The sequence below is a fragment of the Anopheles nili genome, chromosome 3, assembly GCF_943737925.1.
Source record: "Anopheles nili chromosome 3, idAnoNiliSN_F5_01, whole genome shotgun sequence".
In the NCBI taxonomy this organism is placed as follows: domain Eukaryota; kingdom Metazoa; phylum Arthropoda; class Insecta; order Diptera; family Culicidae; genus Anopheles; species Anopheles nili.
The window spans coordinates 24,361,035-24,386,520 of NC_071292.1; the positions used below are offsets into that span (position 1 = coordinate 24,361,035).

At 50.1% G+C, this 25,486-nt stretch overlaps 1 protein-coding gene across 1 annotated transcript; it reads right to left on the minus strand.

Moving 5' to 3' along the window:
* Window positions 1–445: 445 nt before the first annotated feature.
* Window positions 446–24,994, minus strand: LOC128723927 (locomotion-related protein Hikaru genki-like). Its single transcript, XM_053817693.1, has 11 exons — window positions 24,808–24,994; window positions 9,657–10,418; window positions 8,170–8,361; window positions 5,273–5,613; window positions 5,031–5,193; window positions 4,779–4,952; window positions 4,574–4,708; window positions 4,346–4,489; window positions 3,065–3,274; window positions 2,026–2,220; window positions 446–660 (listed from the first exon to the last, which is right to left on the minus strand). Exons 1-11 carry the CDS (start codon window positions 24,992–24,994, stop codon window positions 446–448), a joined length of 2,718 nt encoding a protein of 905 aa, XP_053673668.1.
* Window positions 24,995–25,486: the final 492 nt, after the last annotated feature.

The window sequence follows — 25,486 nt, forward strand, 5'->3', positions numbered from 1 at the left end:
GGAAGGGGTGTCTGTCTATGTTGCTGCTTTTTTTTTCCCGCTAAACTTGTACTTTTATAAATATGTATACGTAGATTTTGCATGTATTCGGTTCGTGTTCGATTCGCTGGAGCTTTTTTGCTCCAGCCCGCCCTCTGATCCGCGGACAATGGACGCTTTTCCGGGAGTTTTCCACCGAGCTAGCCTATTGACGAATGGCGTTCGTTCACCTGTAGCCCTCGCGTGCTTCACCTTTTTGCCGCCCCCGGGTTTAGTTCGCAGTCTGCACGCTCGCTCACGATGTTGTATCACAGGGACCTTCGCAGGGAGTGTTGCGGTGTTGTTGCGAGCGTGAACAAGAAAGAGGGTTTTTCTTTGCGTTGCAGGAAGGTTGCAGGGTTTTCCCGCGCTCTCCCACGGTAGAGCACTCGTGCACTCCAGGAAAGAAAAAGGATACTCGCAGGGCTTAGATCTCCTCGTAGCTGCGACACTGCGGCACGGGACCGGACCAGTCACCTTCGGGCGTACAGCGGGGACGTTCCGGGGGGCCACCGTTGGCACCGTGCTCGACGAATCCTGGCCGGCACTGGACGGTCAGGTAGTCTCCCGGATCGTAGTGGAACTTCAGCGGTGCAATCAGCCCGTTCGGTGGATCACCGGGATAAGGACACTGCGCTTTACCTAACGGTGTGTAACGAAATGAAATCATTAGAGTGCGGTACGCTTCGTTCTTTTATTTTAGTTGCAGTTGTTTTTCTCTGCTGGCTCGGAGGGCAAGCGAAATGCAAACAAGTGCCCACGTGAGGCAATCAAAACTAGGCGCCCTGCGAAGCGCCGGCGGTCGATGAACGGATGGCGCTATGTACATAGGAACTTTGTGCGATCTTATTTATGGGAAAACTGCAGAACTAAACGTGACGTGTTGTGCAATGATTGCGACGGTTTTTCGCTGTGACCGCTGTGGTGTGAAGGGGGAAAGAGTTTTTCCAATCGGTGCTTTTGGGTTTGCCTGATTGCAACGGCGAACGTGATGGATGGCTGATGGCGATGATGATAGAGGGTAAAACTCTCCCTTCGAAGCGGGAGAGTATGTGTACTGGTAAAACATGTTCGAAGTAATGTTATCAACACACCATCGCACCGTATCGATTTCGTAAGAATTTGCAAAACACTCTTGCTGAAGGATTGTTCGTAACTGAAGACATAACTGCCTCCATAACAGGTGTATAGTTTTTCTACCCTTTGAAGAAATTCAACATACAAACAAAGTTCAACAAATTCGACATGTTGTAACATGCTTTAATGTGTAAATGCTGCTGCACAGGATGCATCTGAAACAGGACGCACAAAATGGATACAAATGGCCTGAATGTATGCAACACGTGTACAACATTCTGACACTGAAACTTACATTTACTGAAAGTACATTCGCTCTGACCAGAACACGTGCTAGCACAGCAAGCAACACACTGCTCGTGTGCTCAACAACATTGTAAAAAACACCCCGAAAGCCTTTTATTGAGCTATTGATGCTCAAATAATCCCCAAACGGATGGATGTTATCGACCACAAACCGACGGTAGCAAAAGCTCGTGTGAGTGGGTTTAAGTTTTCGTGGGGTTTTTCAATCAAGTAGGCTCTGGCAGTAAGACTTCAACCAGAACACGACATGTCCCAAGCACAAGGGGTTCCCTACGAATGTTTAGCACCCAGGTATTGAAGCGCTAGAGCCGAGCTTAACCGAGCTTAAGAAATGGAACACTCCAACCAACCAGACGACTTTCGGGATGGTGGACGGTGTCTTGCGTATGGTTCTCAAGCCAAACTCACCCCAAAACGTACCCATCTTCTCGAGCTGAGCTCACGAACCACCACGAGCCCAAGCTCAGCTTTCAAGAAAAAGGGAGAAGTAAAAATGGGAGGGGGAAAAAAAGCACGATTCGCAACATCCAATCGAAAACCCGCCATTCGGCGTCCGCCAATTTTGCGTCAAAAAAAAAAAGCGTGGGTTTGCATTTTCCTCCCCAAACGGAAGCGTTTACTTACAGAACGGGGGCGGGTGTGACCAGAATCCGGTTTCGGTGCAGACAATTGACGCCTCGCCGACGAGAAGATGACCCTCGGTGCAGCTGAACGTTACCAGTGCCCCGACCGCATAGCGTCGCTGACCGAACGTCGTCAGGCCACTGGTGCCGTCGATTCTGCCGTTTATTGGAACCAGTGGCTGTGGACATTGAATGGCTAGATGTAGACATACAGAAGGTTTTAGGATCACATGAAAGGTGGTGGTGATTGTGGGGGTGGTTGATGGGAAGAAGGCGAATAGGGTCGGACGGGAGAGATGGTCGGGGAGGCGGAAAGAAAGATAGAAGAGATAGAGAGATAGAGAGATAGAGAGATAGTACAGACAGAGAGAAAAGAGAGAATCCAACTGGGGCAAGGCATGATCGAGTGTGTACACGTGTGCGTGAGTGTGTCTTTGTGTGTGTGGGCGGTGGCGAGCAAAACCGGAAGTAAATCCTTTGTGGGGGAGGAGCACGCGCGAAAGGACACTACTGGAAGAAGGTGGACAAACAGGAGCAGGATCACGAGCAGGATCAGATGAATCCGTCCGTAGCTAGAGCTTGCTGTTTAATGTTTGCGCACGTGGTGGGATTTGGTGGTGACGGAGCACTTTAATGACCTCCAATGCTGCGTCGACTCACACCCACGCCTGGTGGGTAAATTGAAGTGAATCAAAGGCAAACCAAAGGTGGAAAAAAATCCCCACAATTGATTGGAATTCGCTCGATTTCTCACCGACCGACCGAGCGAGCAAGCGATCCATTCGAAGCCAATTGGTTAATGAAATGAATGAACCCTAAAACCGATGGGGTTAATTTAAGGGTGGCATGCCATGCGGGAGATGCGTTCTCGCGCAAGGTGTTGATGATGTGTTATGTGAATGTCGGGAATGTTATCTGAGACCGCTCCCGTGCCCCCTTCCCTCTCACTTCCTCATCCCACACGGCTTCACGGGCCCGCTTGCCGCCCACACTGGTCTCCTGCTTCGGGTGTATGCGGCGTGGAAAACTTAATGACATACCACGGCAGCGCGGTATCGGACCGCTCCAGTGCCCGTTCGGTTCGCATTCCAGCCCGGGTGGGCCACTCAACCGGTAGCCCCAGGCACAGCGGAACACGGCTCGGCCCCAGGCGGACGTGTTCAGCTCGACCAGACTCAGGTGCGGATCCTCGAGGAACAGCGGAGGACACTGGATCGGGTGGCATGTTGGCGTCGGTGAGGACCAGTTTCCTTCGGTGTGCATTCCAGCCGCGGGCAGCAGACAGAGAGAGAGAGAGAGAGAGAGAGAGAGAAAGAAAAAGAGAAAGGGAGAGAGAGAGAGAGAAAAGCAAAAGGATTACGAAAGGATTCCGTACGGGTTCTGAGTTGATTAGCCATATGAAGCCCGCGTCTAGGTCACTGGACGTGAGAATATGGTTATCGATGAAAGCAAATCCGTTGGCATTTTGTGGGGATTCGTGATCGAATATATTAAATGCGATTGTCTTATGAAAAACAAAAGCAAACACCTTTAACTGCTATTGCTACATTTTCTTTGCAAATAGGAATCAGAAAAAGAATCAATTACGCTGAGAAAATGATACTCATATGGGTTTATATTGTTGGGAAATTGGTTTGAAATTGATGCTCAAAATGATTGAAAAATATAGAACACACTGATTTAAGTTGTATAGTATTTAATGCAAAAGAATTGCGCAACAAAGACAAAACTATTCTATTCGAAATGAAAACTTTACGCTTCAGTGTATGAACAACGAATTATTGCAGACGGATCGATTAGAGATATGAAAAAGTTCGGATCGATAGAGACACAAGGAATGTTCAGTTCTCTGACCTAGAACGTCAAACTTTCGCATTGAACGGTGCCCGTGGCCCGGCAAAGTTGCCGTTAGTAGTTTTTCTAATGAAAATGACGTCTCTTTTCATGACGCCTAGAGCGTGAAAGGTACTTTTGAGATAAGGCTAGCGACTCCAAATGGCGATAGTTTGTTGAATCAGCCAGGATACAATAGATAGCAATTATTGGTGGGTTTTCAACAACATGTTACGTAAGCAGCGCTAGCATTCTGAGACCTCTCGTCTACTTTCATTACATTAATCTATACACCACAGGCGAGCGTCAAACTCCCCGAAGTAGCCCCCTTGTTCTCAACATTTTGTTCAGCTCTTGTTTCGCTGTTGCTCCCCGGGCATTCAAACCGGCCTAACTATTTCGTAATAAAATTTACTCCCCCCCCCCCTGGCAACAAAAAAACTCATCCTTTATCAATCAGGACGCTCGTTGCCGTAGCGGGTACTTACCAGAAGCGAGACACGTGGCGTTAGCGGTGCCCTGCAGCATATACCCCAAGGGACACCGGTACAGAGCCCTCTGGCCCAGCTTGATGCCCTCCAGCCGCAGCGAGAGCGGTGGATTAGGCTCCGTCAGGGCGGCGCACTGGGACACTGGGAAAGCGTTAAAAACAAAAAAAAAGCGCAAGCGAAAGGTTAGGTTCCCGTGTAAAAGTTCACATCCGTGACGTAACCTACCGGCGACAACGATGACGATACTGTTGGTGAGTCCACGGGGCGAAGCGCACGTGTACGTGCCCGAGTCCTGGTTCTGAATGTCCTTGATCGTGAGCCGGTACCGAGATGCTTTCTCCTCCGGGACGGCCGACCAACCTAACAGCCAAAGGACGCACGGCACAAGTTAGAACGGCTTCTGTTGGTCTTCTTTTTGCTTTCTACCTACCAGTAAGATACTGCCGGAACCATCCGGTCCAGGTCCACTCGGGTGAGCCTCGACGTCGTGGATACATGCAGTCCAGGTGGATGGTGCTGGTTGGTAACACGGCTAACACCCCCGAGGGCTCGTAGGCGGCCGAACCGACACCTACCTTGATGCGGATCGAGGGTGGACTGTCGTCTGGTTTGGGCGAAAGGACGAAAGTTCGCAAGGACATTAGGGGTGAAAGGCGTGAAAAAGGGGCACACATTCATTTACCGGAGTAATTAGTCAGCAGCGTCGTCGGTACGCAGGATGGCATCTTCGGAGCCCACAGCCCGTTCGAGCAGAGTACCTTCGATTCGCCCAACAGCTTGTACAGTCCGAGATCGCGGCACCGGGCCTGTAGGGTGTGTCCGTGTGGCAGATCCCAACCGAGTGTCTGTGGAACCGAAAATCGATTTGGAGTTCGAGCTCGGCAAAAAAAGGACCTCCAGAACCAGAAACCGGCGAATACTCACCACCGAAACGTTCTTGTAGCTCAGCAGCAGATGAGGTGGGATGTGATCGACGACACAACGCTTGTAGAGCGGTTCGAACTTCAGCTGACCGTGTTCGTCCTGTTCGTGCTCGTTCATGGCACACAGCGGACCAACCCAGTGGCCACGGATGCACTGGATCTTACACAGACGGTGGCCTCCGAGTGGACCGACCTCACCCGGGAACCGCACCTCGGAAACCTCGCGGAACTGATGCAACTCGGGGCTTTCCTCGACCTCCTCGCTTTCCTTGTCCTCTCGGTCGGGGTTTTCGGCCGAATCCGGAAGCGGTGGCACGTAACTGCCATCCTCGTCGTACTGCCCTGTAAGTAGCGGTTGGCCAAACACAGCGTCACTAGGCGTTTCTTGCGGCAGTGAGAGGCGAGCAGTGAATGTTCCCATGCACGTGTGTGAGTGTGTGTGTGTGTGTGGATGTGTGTGTGTGTTCACGGTGTAAGTGTGCCTAGGATCCTGCTTGAGGGATTGGATGCAAATCGCGCCCCCTAGCTCTTACAGGCCTGCAAGGAATCGTGGTTAAAAATGGAGCAGAACTTGGCACACCAACATGAAGACACACACACACATACACACACGCACGCGCGTACACCTACACGGCATGGGGTGGTGCAGAGAAGCGAGTACGGGGTCTTGAAGGGGTGAAATGGCGGACGGAAAATGAGTTTCTTGCAAGCAGGCAAGCGGAAGCGAAGCCATAACGCCAATCAACTGGAAACCGCAGGAAACACGCTACATTTGCTCCGGCAACTATGTGTGCACTCACGACTAGAGAGCACTGTGAGGCTAGTTTAACACACGTACATACACACATACACACACACAGCTACGCAAGGCCGCGATACACGTGTTTGATAGCAGCGAGTACAATGGAGTTGGCGGGCGCGTGCCTGCCGGAAGTCGAGTGGATGCAGTTGAGTTGTGAAGAATGGAGCCACACGCTGTGCATCTCAATGAGCAGGCACACACACACATTCGAGGAGCAAAGTATGCACTTCATTTCCGTGAGGTGAAGATGCGAAAATAACGCTTTCGCAAAAGCTCCAGCGTGAAGCTACCGCGCACTGGCTTACTTGGATGTGCTGCCACCGTTTGGCTGCAGTTGACAGACGTACTTTGGCTCTCGCCTACTATGTGTGTGTGTGTGTGAGTGGGAAAAACCCCGTGAAACGTAGCATAGGTTCACGAAAGGACGCGAATGCAAATGGGGGAAAATATTGCACAATACTACACATTGTACTCACGTCGGTGTGCACGTGGCCGGGCATGGGTAAGCGCACGTGTGTGTGTGTGTGCGTGTGTATGTACCGTTTTGTGGAAAGCTAAATTTGGCCACATCGTGCCGGAAGGATGCGAGCGTGCGGCGGTGGTAGTGCTTCAATTTCAACACCGACGGCTTTGCACCATCGAAAGCGACGCCATGAAAGTTCAGCTAACTTTATTTCATTGTGATAACCAATTTTTGGGATGAATTGCATCGATGGGAGAAGGGTACGGAACACCGGGCGAAGGATATTCGGCGAGCGGGCTCCGGATGTGTGCGAGGGGAGGGGGGGGATAAGGTGTAGGTGTTTCTTTTTTGCTCGTATCGTGTGGCATAAAGCATTGCCTGAAGAACCTGAAGCTGCCGGAGTGCGGTGTTCACATTCTTCCCCACGTGCTGCACGTAGCGTGTTGCGAAATTGGGCGCTAATATTGTATAAATACACACATACGTACACACACACATACATACATTTATGGGGAGCACACAAGCACAAAAGCACACAAACACGGGAAAGCAACACGATGTTGAGGCTGTAGCGCAAGCGGTAACGAGTGCAGGTGCAGTTGCAGGTGTCGGTGCAAGGGAAAGCGACTGCACGCGTACAGGGTGGTGGTGTTCGAGTTTTCGGCCAGATAAGTTCTGCGTGTCAAATTGGTCGTGTTCTGCAAGCTTCACTTCGCTGCTAGACGTTGGCAGTTTTCCTCATCGTCTATTAGTTAGCTGTACTAGCTTAAATTGTCGGTGTTATTCGAATAAGCTGGGAAAAGTTAACCCTTTCGGGGGAAATTTGTGCAAGGTTGGAACGATTTAATTTTCTTTCGAACCCAAGCTGGGTTTCGAGACAGTTTTAAAGTTATGCTTTCACGAGGAAGTACCATAAAATAGTTAATTTGATGGTGAAAACGTTAACAATATTAACGGTTTAAATTCGATTGCCAGCTGCGATTGCTTTGACAAGCATTCACTATTCTTTTGCCAATTGCTCCAATCATATGCAGCCGCTGTTTGCTCAATTGAGCTGATTTTTATTGTGATTCAAATAAATTGAATCGTGTTATTATATTAGTTCCAAGCTCCGAGAGTTGAGCTCTCTAGCTGGGGAGTTTGTTGAGTGGTTCGTTTTTTTTTTGTTGCTCAATTTCGTTGAGAGGTGTTCAAAGCTTACCGATAAGCATTACACCAGCTTTTCAGCACATGTGAAGCTTTCACAGAACCCGAGTGGCATATTTTCCCATACACTTTTTCCTTCCCTTTTTTCGCCCCGATCCTTCCCGACCCTGGAAATGGCCACCCTGTATGCGTGCGATGCCTGATTCTGGTGCATTTTTAAAACATTTATTCACACAGTGTTTCGCTTTTTTTTTTGCTTTCGACTCTTCCGCTTCGTCCAATCCGTAGGCGGGTTTTCCGCGCGTGAATGTAGTTTTGCTCCATCATTTTTTTGTTGTTGTTGTTGGCCCGATTCAGTTCTATGTGTGGCTAATAATACTGGTGCAGCGGATGCAGCCTGTGAGCGTGAGCGTGGTGGTGACTGTGTAGCGTATTCGTTATATTTTTTTTTCTGTTCGAATAGTTTGTTTTTAATGGTTGAGCTCACCTTTGTTGGCATTGCGACTAATACTCTTACTGCCACTGTCACTGGCCCCCTTCGGTCGGCTGAGCGCCCCGGTCGCTTTTCCGGACTTGCGCTTCACCCGGACCTGGCCCGAGCCCAACCGTTGCTGGTCACCGCCAAGGGCAGCGTTCTCGGCATGCTCGACCACTTCCAGGGTTTCCGCGCTCGTGTGATCTGGAGGTGGTGCGTGTTGGAGGAGTGGATGGACGTTTGGTTGGTTGGTTGGTTGGTTGGTTGGCGGGTCGGTTGGTTTCGGCTTTGATTTCCATTACCTTGGATTTCCCCTTTTTTTTTCTCTCCACCGCATGGTGATTTTTTCCCCGCAGGTATTAATAAACCACCTACTGCGCTGTGCTGTTTTTGACCCCAGAGTAACCCTCGTCGGATTACGTACAAACCTCAATTTTTAATCCATCGGACGCCTATCAACCTATCGCCCCCGGGCGATCGATCGATCGTCGGATTAAGGATCAAACGGTTCTCGGTTGGCGCGGGAAATGATTTTTACCTTGCGCCCACGGGCTCGGTGCATGGAAATTATGCATGGTTGGGGCTGACGAACGGTAATATTTTCGTATGAAAAACGCGTTACACGATAATACGGCGATAATGCCAGTGCAGAGGTTGTGCAGGCAATTGCACAGCATGAGTTCGAATGGGAACGATGAGATGAGAGTGTTTAAAACGAAAGTAGATTACGGATTATCCACTCCGTTTCCGTTTGGTTGGAATTCGCATGGTTATTTCGGAAATCGTACGATCAGAAGCTGGAACCAGAACCCGAACCTGGCTGGAAAACTGGAGCCCACAGGAAATGATTTTTGGTGTTTTATGGTGAACTGGAAATTCTTTTCGCCTGCCGTGCATTCCACCATTTATTCTTTTCGCCATCGATTTGCCTTTGTGTAAGCATCAAAGGATTTTATTCTCGGAAAATTTCAGTAATTTTGGGGATAAATCATGCAACTGGTTTGTCATTAGAACGGTTTTGCCTAACGAAATAGCAGCTGAAAAAAAACACATAATTTTCGCGCGAAACCTGCACATTTTCATCGTTGGAATAATTTCCAGAAAAGCGGCTTCCAAACATCGGCAAAATTTTCACACGCTTCCGATTTTTAATCTAGCACTGGCGAACGTTTTCAAATGAACTTTTCATGGAAAATCAATCCATAAAACTTCCTGCCATTCCGAGATGCCCGTTCGATCCTCTCATCCCTACCGATCGTCGGCTCTACCGGTGATTGAACAGGCTAATCAAACCGACCTCACCAAAGCGCTCAATCCTTGTCGGTGTTGCACAATCGAAAGCAAAGTTTCCCTCGTAAAAACCATTTCGCCCCGTCGAAACTTTGGGGGCCATATTTTCCCATTCGGATTGCGCCGCACGCCAAGGCACGTGCGTATGACCCGATCCCGGTAGCCTGACCTTGGTGAATCGAAGGACGACTTAGCCCCTAACAACTTACCTTGCTTGTGGTGGCGGGCGATGCTCTTGCTGCCTCCATCACCTCCACTGCCGGCCTTAGCCCGACTCAGTGCACCCGTCGTTTTGCCAGACTTGCGCTTAACGCGCCGACGGATGATGCTACCATTGTCACCCATCTCGACGATGATCTCCTCGCCCTCGATCTCGTTCTTGTCCAGGTATCGGCCTGAATCGGGTGCATTTTCACCGTCACTTCCATCCGCGAGATCATCTTCGGCGGGACCACCGTTCAGGAACAGGTTGTCGTACACGCTGTGGTCACTGTCGTTCTCGTTGAAGATGTTGTTGATCACGATGGCGGGTGATAGCTCCTCCAGGTTGAGCAGGTGTTCGTGTGGCCCAGAAGATGATCGACGACGACGCCGATGGCGATGTTGACCGTGAGACCGCCTTTGGTGTCCCAGAGTGGCACGTTTCGAGCGAGCAGGAAAAGAAGCCGCCGCTAGTGACTCACGGACTTCCGCGTTTTGGATGCCCAGTTCCCACCAGAAGGAGGTATCGTGGGAGCCACCTCCGTGTAGGGCGGTACCTTCATCCCCGAGGCCACCGGCACCACGGCTATGAAGTCCTGCATTTCCACCTGATCTGCCGGATTCGACCAACTCGAAGTCGGCCGTGGTGAAGTCCTGCGGCAGGTAGATCTGCGTCGTTTCGAACGTGACGAAGGGTGGCTCCGTGGTGGCGTAATGCTTGCGTGGTCGCGAAATCTTCAAATCGGGTGGTGGACAACCGGTGGTTGTCTCTGTGGGTTGGCAAAAAAAGGGGAAAAACGATCGATCAAATTGAGGAAATATCGAAACTGTTACGTACATTTTGTAATGAACCAAAGCAGAATTAAAACCGACGCTGACTTGCTACAGCTTTCGAGCCTTATCGTGATAGATTTACATATCGCAGGCTCATCTGTGACGCATAATCAATTTTCGAGCATGAATAAAATACCAGCCAATAAAGCCGCAAATAATTATACTAACATTTTTCTCCGGTTTGTGTTAACACCCGTTGTAATTGAATAATGTACCCAATCAAAACCACACAGCACACGCGGAGGTGTCTCACAAAACCAGACCGAACGAGTCGTTAACGATTCTCAAATGACCAACGCCTCGAGTGTGCAATTAGTAATGAGTTTTTTTTGTGTGTGTTTGTGTGCAGTAAAACGCGTCATTTTAGTGAGCAGCCGCCTTTTTTTGTTCTCCACAGCCCGCTGTCCCGCTGCATAATCGTGCGCGTTGCTTAATTAATTCAATTGCACATTGCGTCACTATCATTACAGCGTGATTGGGACGGTGGAGTTTACCAAACACCCCCACCCACACAGGCACCCACACCGGCGTGGCAGTATTTATCGCAAATAATTGAAGTATCTCACCGCATCGGCAAACCGATTGCTTTTCAATTTAATCGAGTCACAACGCCGACACAAAGGGCCTCAATCGAACGCGCGATAATGAGTCGTAAAATGCGCACACACCCTCCGGGAAGGGCCTGTGGTTCGATATTTCCGAATAAATCAAGCGCCATATCGAATGTGGAGAAACAAAATTCCGTAATCAAAGAGGAAAGAAAAAAAAATGCATTACATAATACGCGCGGCTAAAGCTCCCCATCCGGGTGGAGGAAACCAGGCCGGATGTGAGCGAATCATTTCCATCATTAATCCGCCGGTGCAAAGCATACCGCAAATTTAGCAAAGCTCCACCATTTCAATTACTTCGAACTTTGGCGGGGGTTCGATTTGTGCGTTTAATTGGCAACGGAGGTCAATTAAAACCATTGCCCGGTGCTGGGTGGCGTATCATACCGGGCAGGCGGGCAGTATATTAGCCCAGTCCCAGTGCCAATCGGTTTGCGTGTTCGTTTGGTTGCGTGTGTGTTTGGGAAAAAAAGCACAAATTTCTACACACTCCCACCCCATGCACATGAGCAATGGCCAATCAAATGCAGGTCGGTTGCGGTGCAGAAAGCTTGAGCCCCTCGGGCGCATCGAAATCGGCCGTAATGACCACGCTGTCGATTTTCGTCGAATCGTGCAATTAAGCAGTCGCCCTTCAGCGGGTCACCCTCCGCCAAAAAACTGTGCATGATTTAACGATGGGGGGTTCAACGATGGCGGCAAGCTTACCGAAGAGAAAATTACGCCGAATTATGCGATACTCATCTGCACTCATTAACCCATTTGACGGGACGCTGGTCATTAAAGTGGCAGCAGTTTCGATGCCCACGATTGGCGCTTTGTGGCGTAGAATAACAAACACCGATCGGTGGCGGGAGCGTTTGGTCCTTTTTGTCGTCCCGACAGGATGCTGGCCGGGGTGCGTACGATGCGACGATATTTACACTGGGTCACCCTTGGTGGAGCGACAAATCGTACTCACGCCTGGTTCTGCTCGGGAGCACCACTTTTGGGAGCATGTCCTCGCTCGGAACCTGCCTGGGGACCGGGATTTATTGTACATCGGTGATTTCATTGTTTCCCAGCACGCTTGCTAAACAGTGGCAAAAGATTAGATTCATTGGCAGGGAAAACGATGCCTTATGAGGCTATCCTGTTAGTGTTGCTTATAATTATGCATTTTATAAAATGCTTTCAGCGTTAATAAGCTTTAAAGAATATTGTTTTTAATTTGAAATATCCGCGCTTTCAGAGCTTTAAAAAATTTCAAGCGCACGCATAAGTGGTACCTCAAATTGAGAGCTTCCTTTCGATACCAGTTTCGAGGCAACTTTCTCACCCACCCAATAGAACCGATGACGATGGATGCAACGCGAACCCAACGTCCGTTGATACTGGTTAGTGCATAATGCGCCCAGAATCTGCGCCAACGGAAGGACACCAAATAAATAGCGCTCATTTTCATTGTTCAACTCGCCCGACCGGCCATCGATGGGGTGTCGAACGTCCCTGAATGCCGGTTCTCCCTTTTGAACGGCAACGACCGGCAGCTGGTCGCACCCACCGAGGACGTGTCTCTTATGAAGATCATATTTCATTCCAGTGACAATCGGCACCGTTTCGGGCATCGTGGTTTCAATATCGAGTTCGAAATAGAACATCCTCCACGTGCTCCCATCTGCGCTTCATTTTGCAACGCAGCCTCCGAAACGGCACGGCTTGCCGTGGTGCGTTCTGTGGATAAATTATACTTGTCATAAATGGGGCCAAAACAAAGTCACACCATACGGTGCGGTTCCCGAAACCGATCGGCTGCAGCTGGACCGGCCGGACGGTGGTGATCCTGTTTTTTTTTCTCGAGCAGGGTGAAATGCGAAATTTGCATTCTCGCACCCGCCGGAAATCGGACGGATGGTTCCGTTTCTGCGATGATTCCGGTGGAGGATGCGCCCACCCACGCAAGTGGGCCAGGATGAGAAATGATCGGTAATAAAACATCAAAGTGAGTGGCGAGCAACAGCACGCAGCGACGGTGGAATCGGATTGCGCGCAGCAAAGAGAGAGAGATAACTTTTCCGGGATTATGACACAACAAGGTATAATTCCGCAAATGTGGATTTATGTCGCGTCGGATGGGCAAGGACACCGGAACAAATAGTACATTTGGGGTGAATTAAAATTTATGACCATCGCAGAGCGGCCGGGGTAGGTGTTCGGTTGTTGGTTAAGCGGAAGAGGAAAAAAAAACACGCGCTATCGGGGTGGAAAAATCACACGAATCGGCATGACAGGGGCACTAAATTTGTAAACCTAGATTTATTAGATTCGTTTTTTGTGTGTCTGTTCCGTCGGCTTCGGTACAGGTATCGAAATAGCAATAAAGCTTATGAGAGTGAGAGTAAAATCATCCCCGTTGCAGGATATATGCATGCGTTCATTTTTCATCAATTACGCTCTTCCACTCTAGGGAGATATCTTATGCTATATGTTTGGTTTTTCGATAAAGTATCCGGTTTTAATTTTTTGTTAACAAATGGCTATTACAATAATCTTGACATTGCAGTATTTTACATATTCTAAGACATTTCAAAGATATTTATAACACAGATAATGCGATAGGAAACACAATAAGATGGTGTCATATTTAAAATGCTCTTGCAAAAAGTAGATGATTCTATCCATCGATGTTCATTCTTCAAAAAGAAGTTGAAGTATGGAGTTTTAATTAACAACTCCCTAAAGGATAGGAACCGGTTAGGTATTGATGAGACTATATTTCGAAGGCAAATATAAAGCATCTTACTGGTGCTGTATTTTCACCGGTGGGATAAAGCAGCACATGGATTAACAATGCTAGGAAAATCAATAAAGAACAGCCATGAGCTTCGCGTTAGATGTGCTAAAAATAAGCTTGCTGCTTTATTTTAATCCCAGCTATTCATATATGCATGTTATTCAATCAATGATTTGATGCAAAATGGGGAGCATATTCTCGGAACGAACTGTATTTAGCTTAAAACATCATTTGCTTGAACACATGCAGTCATCACTAGTGCACAAAATAGATCCATGTTGCGATTTTGATGTGTTGTTTTCCGACTATTTTACCTAGCATGAGACTGTTGTTTTTATTCATCCAATTCAGAGAACATAATAGTGATAAATATTTACGTTACAGCTGTTCAATGTTGATTGAAGGGAAGCTTCCTCGCATCGGCACCCGCTATGATGCCATGGTTGCATGTGGAACAAATTTCCCGGAACATTTGCCACCAAACAATGGCGATTTAAATAGCGCAATAATGTTGCGCGATCTTCGGCGAAATTAATAATACCATCCGTGTGGTGAAACATGCAAAATCCGTGTACAGTTGCGTGTAGTATACACATCATACAACGCACAAAAGGTGTACACACAATTTACACTTAATGATTTGCTCGGCTCGGCCAGCATTTACATCGATTTATGTATCCGACATCGACCGGAACACCTCTTTATCACGAAGCGCACATAACAATGCAATGGGCGATGGAGAAAAAAAAATCGGCAAAAAGGAACACGAACACGCGCAGAGAAACCCATGAAACATCTCTCAATTAATGCTGCATCGTAAATTATCCGCAAAACAGGCACAAGTACTGCTCAACTCCCATCGAGCTCAACGGTTGGACGAAAAGCTTTAAAAAAAAAGGAAAACTCGTTTCCGAAGTTCACTCACGCCCCACGCCACCCACACCAACAAACGGCCAGCTGCCGCGTGTGGCGTGTTTCGACACCTTGCGGAAAAGCGCTGCGGTGGGCGAGAAAACCGCCAACGCCTCGTACCGAAAGTGCCGAAATCCGAAGCTCATTACGAACCACCGGTGCCTCGAACAGCCACCACCCACCAGCCGGCATCCGGTGATTGCACCGGGGAGTGCATTTTTCCGGCGAACGGTACAACAATTGAAACTAATTGTCCGACAGCAGGGCGGCCCTGGTTGGCAACGGCGGTCCGTGGGAATTGCTTTTTATTTTATTTTGTAGCAACAAATGGCGCCCGAAAAAGGGGTGCATCTCGCGGGGTGGATCGTCCGGCGGGCGCATGCCGAAGAAGCTGTGGGGCTCTTTGTGAAGCCCCTTTTCTGGCAGGACCTCCCTTTTCAGGCGCAGCAGCAGCAGCAGCAGCAGCAGCAGCAGCAGCCACAACAACGCCAGCAACACAAAGCGCCTCGGTGATCGTGTAAGCTCATTAGCCGAGTACGAAATTTAATTGTTCGAAGAAACAATCGTTTACGCGAGTGAAGGAGTGGGCGTTGCCACCATTCTCTCTCACTCACTCTCACTCTCTCTTTTTCGCCGGGTTTTTCACCCACCCTACCGTCCTTGTTCGTACTCGCGGCAACCGAAAACGCTACCATTAATGCTTGTTTGCTGTGTGGGTGTGCTGCGGGAGGACCATCACAGCCAAACAGTAATTAAAGCTAACAAAAACAGGACACCGGTTCGAAAGGCCCCAGTTGCTTGCGTGGAAGCATCGGCGCTCATTCCGTGACGTTGCGGTGGTGCTTCAAATCGGCAACTGGCTGGCTGGTTAGCTGGCCGGGTACTAGCTGCACCGGGGACGAGACAAAACGACGAGAACAATGGGATTTTTCGGGCGCTGGAATGCGCTCTCGCCCATTCCTCAATGTAGCGTGGGTGTGGATCGGTACATGCTCATTGTCAGGTGGGCGCTTGACGGGGTGGAAAGGGCGACGGTGCTAAGCTGAGCTTTTGGGCGTTTTTTTTTCTGTCGGTAGAGTGGGGCTTAAGAAGCAGCAACAAAGAAAGCAGGAAGAATTGAGAAAGAAAAACCTCTCTCTCGCATCGTTGCAGGAATTCGAACGGCGCGTGCGATGCGGCAGGAAACAAATGGCACCGGTTACGCTGCTAATGAAATAAAGCCCCATCCGGACGTCAAAGCGCAAGTGATCATGTTATTTTTTCGCTTGTGCAAGCAAAGAAGAGGAAGAAGAAGAAGCAACAGCAAAAAAAAGTGTGAACGAGCAAAGAAGAAAAAATAACGCAGAAAGATACATCGCGCGTTTACATCACCGAAATGGGCGAAGGCTTTGGAGCCACCAAAACCACCCGAGCACGTACGTTATGGGGTTTTGTTTTTTGGTTTATTACCTTGTGAAACACACACACACACACACATGTGCGCGCACGTGTGCCACGGGTACCAGAAGTGCCCGAACCGGATAGGATGGTGCCGTATTTTACGAAACAAATGATTTGATGAAGCAACTAGCACGAGAAGAGCCCTTTTCTGCTGCTCGCCAAAAAAAAAAGCAAAAAGGGGGCGAAAAGGAAAAAGAAAAACAAGAAGAAAACACGGCGCTACGAGCTTAAAAACTGTGCAAACATATCGCTCCCCGTTCGCACATGGCACACGGGCACCGGAAATTCATCGGCCGATGAGCAGCTGGCTGGGCCCGGGACTGGCTCTGGCTCTGGCTGCTAAAAACGGGGAGGTTTTCGTCGAGCCGTTCATCACTCATAATGCCCGCAATGGCCGCAACAGCGTACAGAAATGGGAACCGTACGAGGCAGCGGGAGTCTGCCGAAAAAGGAGCATGAAAAAAAACACACCCACACACCCACACGCCCCAGTGAAAGATTGAAAGAAAACATAAACCCTTCGCGCGGCCCATGATTAATGGGGCGCAATCCGTAAAATGAAATTTTAGCCCAGCCCTTGTTTCCTGATGCGCGTTTAGCACACCCACACTCCCGCATGAGCCCGCTTTTCACCGCCACAAGTTGCTCAATTCAACGCGAACGGTTCGCCTCCTTTTTTTATTTACCCTACTCACGTGGGCAAATGGGCACGGTCGGCGCTAATAATAAAGGGCTCAAAGTGGCAGGCCGTCCCTGTTTCGTCCGTCGAAAGGCAAGCGTCTGGAAAGTTGAATCATAAAGTTGCTATGAACAATGAAGCGGTTTGAGCAGAAGCAAGAAACCTCGTAGGTGGAAAAGCTCTCTCCACGCGTACCATATGGGACACGCATACCGGGCTCTTCCGAATGACGGATTGGCGAGGTTGCCGAGCTGAAAAAGGTGCCGCCAGACGGCCACGGTGGCCCGAATAAAACGAGAGCCACCGGAATTAGTAACTCCGTAAGCGTAAGCTGTTTGCGTGTGGGGGCTGTTTACGACATGCGGGGGTGGTGTTTCGAAAAAGGAAAGAGAGCAGAAAAAACCCCACACACACATGCACACACAGCCCCTGGAAAAGCCTGCGGTACGAATCTCCTAACATCAATATTCACTTTTCCTCGGGTGGCACACGTGCCCTCGGTTCGGGGTGTGGAAAGTGAAAATTTATTCATCCACTGCCCCGCCAAGCCGTCCGTCGTTGCCTTAACGGGGTAATAATAAATATTCACACGCAGCGCAGGTTCGCCTCGTCAGAAAAGCTCCATCTCAGCGGCGAGCGGGCAAAATCGCAAAGAAAACGATCAGCCGAGAAGGAACGCCACGACACGCCACGCTGCGGAAAGCGAGAAAAGCGAGTGAAATCATCGCAACGAGGCCAGGGCCGGAAGGCAATTTCGTTCACGTTTTTATCACCAACCAACCAACCCACCAACGACGTTGGTTCGGTGACGTCGTGAATCGAGCCTCGCGGGTCTCGCGGTTATGCCAAACGGTCGGAACCACGTGCACGAATGGTTGGGAGTTCTCGCAAAATGAAAAAAAAACCGCCTAACGAGAGGGTGCGTGCCACGTCGCGGGTTGAGCGAGTTTCCTTGCGTTCCAGCGCGCGTTTCCGATAAGAGCATTTGTTATTTGTGTGTGAAAATTTGTTATTTGTTTTTCCCCCTCTTGCCTTTTTTCATATCCTCCCCCTTTCAAGCCCTTCGGGGCGCCCACCACGAACGTTCATAACGCGCGTACTATTTACATCCATCGAGAGGGGATGAGTTTTCTTCCGCTTCGCTGGCCGTGTGACCGTGCAAAGAAAGGCCACGGTGCGCAACAGCGGCTTTTTCGGAAAGTAATAAACCGGAAAAGCTGAGAAAAGAAGAAAAAAACACGCACGAACGCAGCGAGGAGAAAAACTCGAAAGTCAATCTTCTGGGCGGACAGCTCGAAGCTCGTCGCTCGTGGGTTTCGCTTCACGTGTGGATGCATCGCTTCTCTCTCTCTCTCTCTCTCTCTCTCTCGCACAAACACGCTTTGGTGATCGAGCCACATAGTGGGAAGGGACGAGACCACGGATAACGGCCACGATGGGCTTGTCTTTCCGCGTGTGGGTGAGCAAAACCCCCTCCCCCTAACGAAACGAAACAGGGGTTGGTGAGTCGAGTCACGTTGTTGCGTTTGTGTCCTCACATGCGCTTGGGGCAAGATTTATTGCACTTCCGATAAGGCGACGCAAGGCGTCCGAAGTAGGGGTGGTGTGGGGATTGTAAGAGAAAGAAGAGGAAAGCTCCGTCCGGAACACGAGACACACACACGGCCACGGAAATGGAACGACGAGATAGCGCCGGGAAACGGATAGCGGACTCACGGAAGGTCTGACACACGCACGCAGCTCGGCGGTGGATGGAAAAGACAAAAAAAAGCCTGGACGAGCTGTGTGGGTGGGAGTAATACTGGCGGTATGGGAGAAGTGAGAATAAAATACAATAAAATAAAACCAACCTCGAGCGATGAACGTTATTGTTGCCATTTCTCACTGCGGCGGTAGATTAAAGGCGTCATTTGAATAATTTATGCCCCGCGATCCCTTCCCATTCACTCGCTCTCTCTCTCTCTCCCTCTCTCTCTCTCGTTGTATTGTATGAAGTGAGTTCTTTCGTCTCTTTCCACCTCACGCAAGCCTCACAGCGAGTGGAGATCCAACCGGTCAGTTTCCAATCACACCGAGCGCAATCGGTGGCATCCCGCTGGCGCATGACCATAACACGGATCTGAAACCGGATCTGAAGGATTCTTTGCTGGCATGCGAGAATGCCCAACCGCTGCTCCCTGTTTCCATTGTTCCGCTGTTCCCACCCGATTTGCTGGGCGAATTCCCTTGATCAACAACATGGAAATCGCTTTGAAGTATTGCAAATTCAATTGAAACATTGATTCATTTTCCGACAAATTTGTTCGATCTGCCCCACCATCCCACCGAGGACCAGGGCTCCGGATCCCAGGGTAGGACCGGGAAACTCCTCCCGTTGAGTTTCGTGCGAGTTGGGCCGCATTTTCCACACCGGGAAAATCGCATTTGCCTACGTGCGTTCTCGCCATGCGGCCGATACAGCTCCTCGGCCTTCCTTCTGAGTGAACGTGAGAGCACCCCACGCGTCCCGATGCGCACGCGGCATCGTAATCAAAGCTAATGAGCAACTGATTGATTAACCGAATTTACCATCCATCCCGGTCGGGTGGGCAAAACACGGTATCGACTCTTCAACCGCGCACGAAGCGGGTCGATGTGCGAGGATAAATTTCTCCACTCAATCCCAGACGCCGGTCCGCACGGTTGATTGCGAAATGGGAAATGTAAACCAAAACCTGTGTGGAGTTTAGTCGGTGGTGGCCCGCGATGTGCGAGTGGCCAATGTCAAGTGGTGGAGATGGTCCCGATGGAGGCGCCTGGTGCCGGACTCCGGACGCGGCATGTTTTCACTCACTCCCATCGATACACGTGGGAGAGAGAGAGAGAGAGAGAGAGAGAAACCAACCTCGCTGGTTGGTTGTCCAAAACCCACCAAACCCACCCACTGGAGCCGGAACATCACCCTTCGTGTACCGGTGACGAAGGCGAAAGGGACGGTTAACCTCGTCGACGGAAAATCAAATGAACCGGCAAGTAGCAAATTGATTCGCCATGCCGTGCTTCCGTTCGCGTCCATCCGCGCGGGTTTTGGTGGACGGGGTGGTGGCGCATGATCAGGATTTCGGACACACAGGGCAGGGGAAAACAAATTTGCACACACGGCGCTGGCTGGTTTCGGGGTCTTGGCCGGGGAAAAAGCTTCGGGAAATTGATTGAATTGAATCTTCTCGGGACGGTAAAACGGTTAAACGGTGAATTTCCACCCTCTACGGCCACAACCGTCGTCGGACCTCAATCAATCGCGACGTGGTCGTGGTGGTGCTGGTGGTGGCCAGAGGAGTTGGCGTCCCTCTTTCTCGCTCCCACGTGGCGCGATTCAATCTCATCAAGAGGCTCGAGGCAACCGAGCCTCCATCCGAGCTCCCATAGGAACCGACTGACGCGAGGGGGTATCCTGATAACGGAGAATTCGAAGGGTCAGATGATAGATAACGGTACGGAAAGGGATAGATTTTTGTCGGGTCGGCGTTCCAACCCCCGTTCGTTGGTCGGCCGGGTGCAATCTGAACCCGATCAATCCGGGTTTGTTTGGCAGCCGGACATCATATACATTATTTAACAGTTCAAAATGACAGCGGCAGATATCGTTACAGTTTCGCTTCGTTTCGTTACATCTCGTCGTTTCATCGTCGGTGGAGGATGCGCTCACCTGCCCCATCGGTCGATTGGGTTTGTGGCGATGAAATTGAATGGAAAATTTATCCCCAAGCGCAAGCTCATAATCCTGTGCCTTTTTCTTAGGGAATTTGGCAGGGGTTTTTATCTGATAAATTCCAGCTTGCAAGGAGTACAGTGAGTTGCGCTTTCGAGTATGTGTTATTTGAGGGGTGTACATAAAAGAGAAAAGCGAGAGATTTATATGCAATGAATTGTGTTAGAAGCTGTTTTCCTAGGATGAAATCTTTTATATGTCCTTAAATGCCTCATTAAATAAAAACCAATCTGTCAAACGAAAAATTGGTAATTCTCTTCCTTGATATCAGCTTTTAAAAGCAACTTAAAAAGTAGGCTATAAATTATTTCAACAGTACAGTTTTTTTTTTCAATTAATCATCTTCATTGCCATTATTAAATTATTACTAAGGTAGAACGCTGTTGTTGACTAAAATATTAATGCGATATTTCTTTTAAGATTATATGAAAATTCCTTCAACTGTACATAATCTATTGAAATCATCCATTTACAATCGATACATACTTAATGTCGGAACAACCTTCGTTACAACTCGATTTGTTCGTGCAACGCATGCCACCAAAAACGGAAACCGACTGTGTGAGATGAAATGACACAAAACCGGCAACTTCGCAGACCCTCTAGTGGAGTGGTAAGCGTTACAACGATTGGAAGTGGGGTTCCGGGAGACAAAAAATCCGTCTGACCCTGACAGAGTGAAGTATAAATGAATAAATTACGGCATGAATAAGAATGAGCTCGGTGGTGGTCCCTAATGCGGTAGCTGCGAGTAGTTGCTGGCAGTGCTGTGGTGGGATTTCGGTTAATATTTATAAAACACTCGCCCCCATCCGAATCATGACGAGCTCGGCCCTGGTGACGTGGACCCCGGGAATCCGTACGCTGCGGCATTACAATTTATGATGGTGTCCCTCCAACCACGTCCGGTGCCACGTGCACGAATCCTGTGAAGTAGCGCTTCTCTTTCGCAGAAGCGCAGAAGAAAATGGGGACATCACACCGATGAGTCACCGACGGAACGGCAAACCCACGACACAGAGCTACAGGCGCACCTTAACGCGAGCGAAGGTGCAGCTAAGCATCTTCCGTCCATTTGTGCTTCCGTCCGGGCGTGAGTCCTGGCCACGCCGGAAGATTAAATCGACTGTGGCACCCTGTGGCAGACGGAGTGGCATCAAAGCTTACCCAGAGCTTGGGAAACGCAGGCGCACGCGCACTCACACACCATACTAAACAGCACGGACCACGGACCCGGAAGTTGCCGGCTTTTCGTCCTTTCTTCCTTTCCCGAGATGGTTTTTTCCCAACCTCTGGTGATTAGATTACGGTGACCGGATGCCGAGCGAAGGCAAAGTGTGCCTGCTTGTGCCCGGTTTCATCGCGCGGGTTGGCAGCATTTGTCGGTATTAATATTTGCTCTCCATCACGTCCTTCTGTTTATCGCGTCCTCGAACCACCCTCTCGGACCACCTACAACTCTCTCACCCCCGGGAAATCGATTGGCCCGCCCCGAGTTTCCGTTCCACCGCGAAAGGCGAAGGTGTCCAACCGATAATGGAAGCTAAAGCGCTTTTACATCTCGGGCGAAAAAAATCTAACCCCCCCCCACCGGGTGCTTTCCTTTGATTTCTTCATATTTTATTATTTCTTTACCATCTGCCATCGTCCCCGACTCGATCCGGTACCGAGGGAAGAAGCCGGTGTGTACGCGAACCGCGAACATCAAAGGGCATTCGCGTTCGCTCGCCGAGCATGGTGAAAATTGCTTACGACCACCAGCTTACGCCCCGCGGTTTCCACGTAGAGCCGCGTGTTCACGGGCGGAGTTATCAAAAGTGTGGAAGTTTTGCAATATTTCACCATATTTAGCGCCCGGGCATGAGTTTGGCGCGCCGGGACGGTGGCTTGCGAGAGGAAAAACGCATAAAACTGACGTAAAAACGCGTGCACCGCGCGAGGGCAAAGTTTCCGAAGCGGTTTTGCTCGCGGCAAACCGGTTCCGGTACATTTAGCCTGATTTGCTCGCCCGAATCCGCCACGCAGGGTTCACTTCCGGGCCCGGGATTCCGGGCAGGGATTTTTGGGTGGAAAATTAGCGTCCCAAAAACGGTATGTCCGACGGGTGTGTTGATTTGATTTTGAATTTTCCACTCGCGAGCGAATGCGATCCCGCGCGTGTGATTTTATATTATCCGGTTTCCTTTTATCTACGCCCTTCGTGGAGTGAAGAAGGAAAAGAAGAAAAAAAAGTCACCCCCCCAATCCGACGTAAAATAAAGAAACAAATGATGATCCTGCGACCGACCGCCTGCTTCCCAATTGCACTTTCCGATTTGAAAGCAGGTCCGGATTGGATTGGAATGCCGGGATTAGGGCACTTAAATTGTTCCAATTTCATTCGATTTTCCAAAGGGGGTGTCTAACGTTTTCTTGCCGGTGGCCAACCCCACCCGGTTATCCTTGCCCCGGTCGAGGTGACGGTCGGAAAATTAACGGTCCGACTGTGGAACCAAAGGAACAAAGCGAGCAAGCTCACGCTCCCGGGCTGCTCGGTAAGGGTTCGGAAAATGGCCATTTATCTCATATTATAGCTACGTTTGGTTTGGTTGAGTGTTCGTTTTTTTTTCGTCCTCCATCCAAATTATCCCTTGAAACGGTAGAATGGAGAAAATGTGCAAGCAATTCCGTCTGGTTCTTCGTTTTTCGTTCTTTCCCTCTTTTTTCCCACAAGCTTTCGATTCGTTCCGTTCTTCGTGATTCCTTTATCGCCCCCGCTGTGGCTGTGGCCTTTCCACGGGTTCCCTTGAAACTCCCAGTTCCTCGACCGGCATCGGCACATCAATTCCGTATCACATTTATCGATTGTGGCCCGCGGGCCCGGCGGTTTCAACGTGCGATGATTCGCGATTTGTTTGCGCTGATGTTGTTGCGCCAAATGGCTGACGCAGAAAGGCTGACGTTTCCTTCGCAAAATAAAACGACAAAAAAAAACCTCCCCCACCCGAAAGGGGGGGGGGGCTGTGAAGATGACTCAAACGAAGCGAAAAATACGCCGGCATGCTGGGATATAAATGTGAATACATTTTAGCCAATCCCGCGCCCAGGCTTGAATTTTTGTTCGCGCGCGTATTTGTTTCGGTTCCGAGTTTTGATTTCCTGCGGTGCGCGGTGATTTGGGTGCAATTTCCGTTCCCGCGTTTCCGGCCGGCTTAGCCCGATCGCTTGCTACCCTAGAGAACCGCGAGAATCGCGCGTTGATCGTGTGGGGGTGTTTTTTTTTTGCTCTTTTCCAGATTCGTTCATTCCCAGCGCTTGATCAAAGCTCGCAAGGAAGGAAGCACCGCTTGAGTTCCCTCGGCAGGGGGTTTTGCTATCGCGTCGGAAAATGGCCTCCACAAAAAAAAAATAAAAGCAACAACAAAGTACAACCACGCTATCGATTGGGAAAATCTGTTTTCATTTCCGCTCCACCCACTCGGCCGGAGGTGTGTGTGTGTGTTTTTGTGCGCTTTTCTCCCACGCCATGTGACAGGTGAAAAGCATCCCCACCGGGCGAACTGAACAGTTCTATTTTCCGTTCCGCGGGAGCATCCTGGGCGGGAAAAAAGCACCCCACTCCCCCACCGGATGGTGGAGGCTTAGGTTAAAGAAGCCCAAACTTCCGCAGATGGAATAATCCGTAAGAAATGGAAACAATCCCCCGGGGGCCACGCCAAGGCGGAACCTAAAAGCCGATGCGCTCCGGTGGAAAAGGATATTGAAATTGCGTCCCCGGGTCGGATGGCGTGAAATTTCCCAAACACACACATCCACCCACCCACGCTAACAGTGTGTGCCAGTGTGCTAACACGAAAATGGATTCCGCCTAACGAATGTCCCGTGAACGGATGCATCGGAGCCAGCTGAACCTGGCCAAAACTGCATAACTCCTCCACGTGGCTGGGCCCGGGGATTGATGAACTGGTTGATTCAATCGGCGTTTGGGTGGATTTAGACACGATGCAAGAGCAAACCAAACAAACCTGCCTCGGGATGGCAAGTGCAAAAACCAAAAACGAACACACACACGAAAAAAGAAAGAAATCCACCCTGGCAAGATAAATGCCACCGAAAGACAAACACGACAGCGCTACAGGACACAAAGGGAGGGGGGATGGAAACGTGTGAAAGAACTTACCGGGTTCGGTGGTGGGCGGTGGGTGGGGATCGGCCGGGGTCGCACCCGGGTCTCCCTCATCGGTGCGAGCGCCTTGAAAGCAAACACTCGTTAGCAGCGTGACGAAAAGCAAACATTTTCCGATTTCAATTTTACATATTTTCATCCCACCAACGGTCGCCACCCGAAGCCGCCGGTCGGGTCCCATTGTCGCTTCCGGTGCCACCGCTGGCCGCCGGGCGGATGTTGACATCGATTCCGGTATGTTAAACTTCCCCGGCGCACGTCGGCACCGGCACCTGGTTCACCGGCTCGTGGCAGTTCCGCTCCGGTGTGCGAATGGTGGCGATTTTTGTCACACCTTCAACACCCGCCGCTCGACCGAAGGGTCGTTGTTTGCCGGGATTTGCCTGGGTCTCGAAACTCAATTCCGAATCCAATCGAATCGCAAAAACCAATCCACCACACCCACCGGTGGCGGGCCGGTTGGTCCACCGAGCAGTTGCTCTAAATTTCGAGGCCCAACGCCTCTCTGCCGGACGATGTGTGCGCTCGGTAAACGTTGCCTGCCTTCGCACATTCACTCGCGCGCTGGTTCCGGCCAAAGGGGACACATTCCTTCACACGTCAACCCGGAAAATGGAAGTTTTTTTTTCCGTCCACGGTGGGATGGGACGAACGATCGAGAGCGCTTCGAACG

Bases quoted from the DNA above. Each gene is read 5' to 3' on its own strand.
- LOC128723927 (XM_053817693.1), bottom strand. From the start codon at position 24,994: ATGGGACCCGACCGGCGGCTTCGGGTGGCGACCGTTGGTGGGATGAAA. The intron at 10,419-24,807 runs GTAAGTTCTTTC...GCCAACCCACAG, and splicing joins ACCGCCCACCACCGAACCCG to AGACAACCACCGGTTGTCCA. The intron at 4,953-5,030 runs GTAAATGAATGT...CGCCCAAACCAG, and splicing joins GCTGCTGACTAATTACTCCG to ACGACAGTCCACCCTCGATC.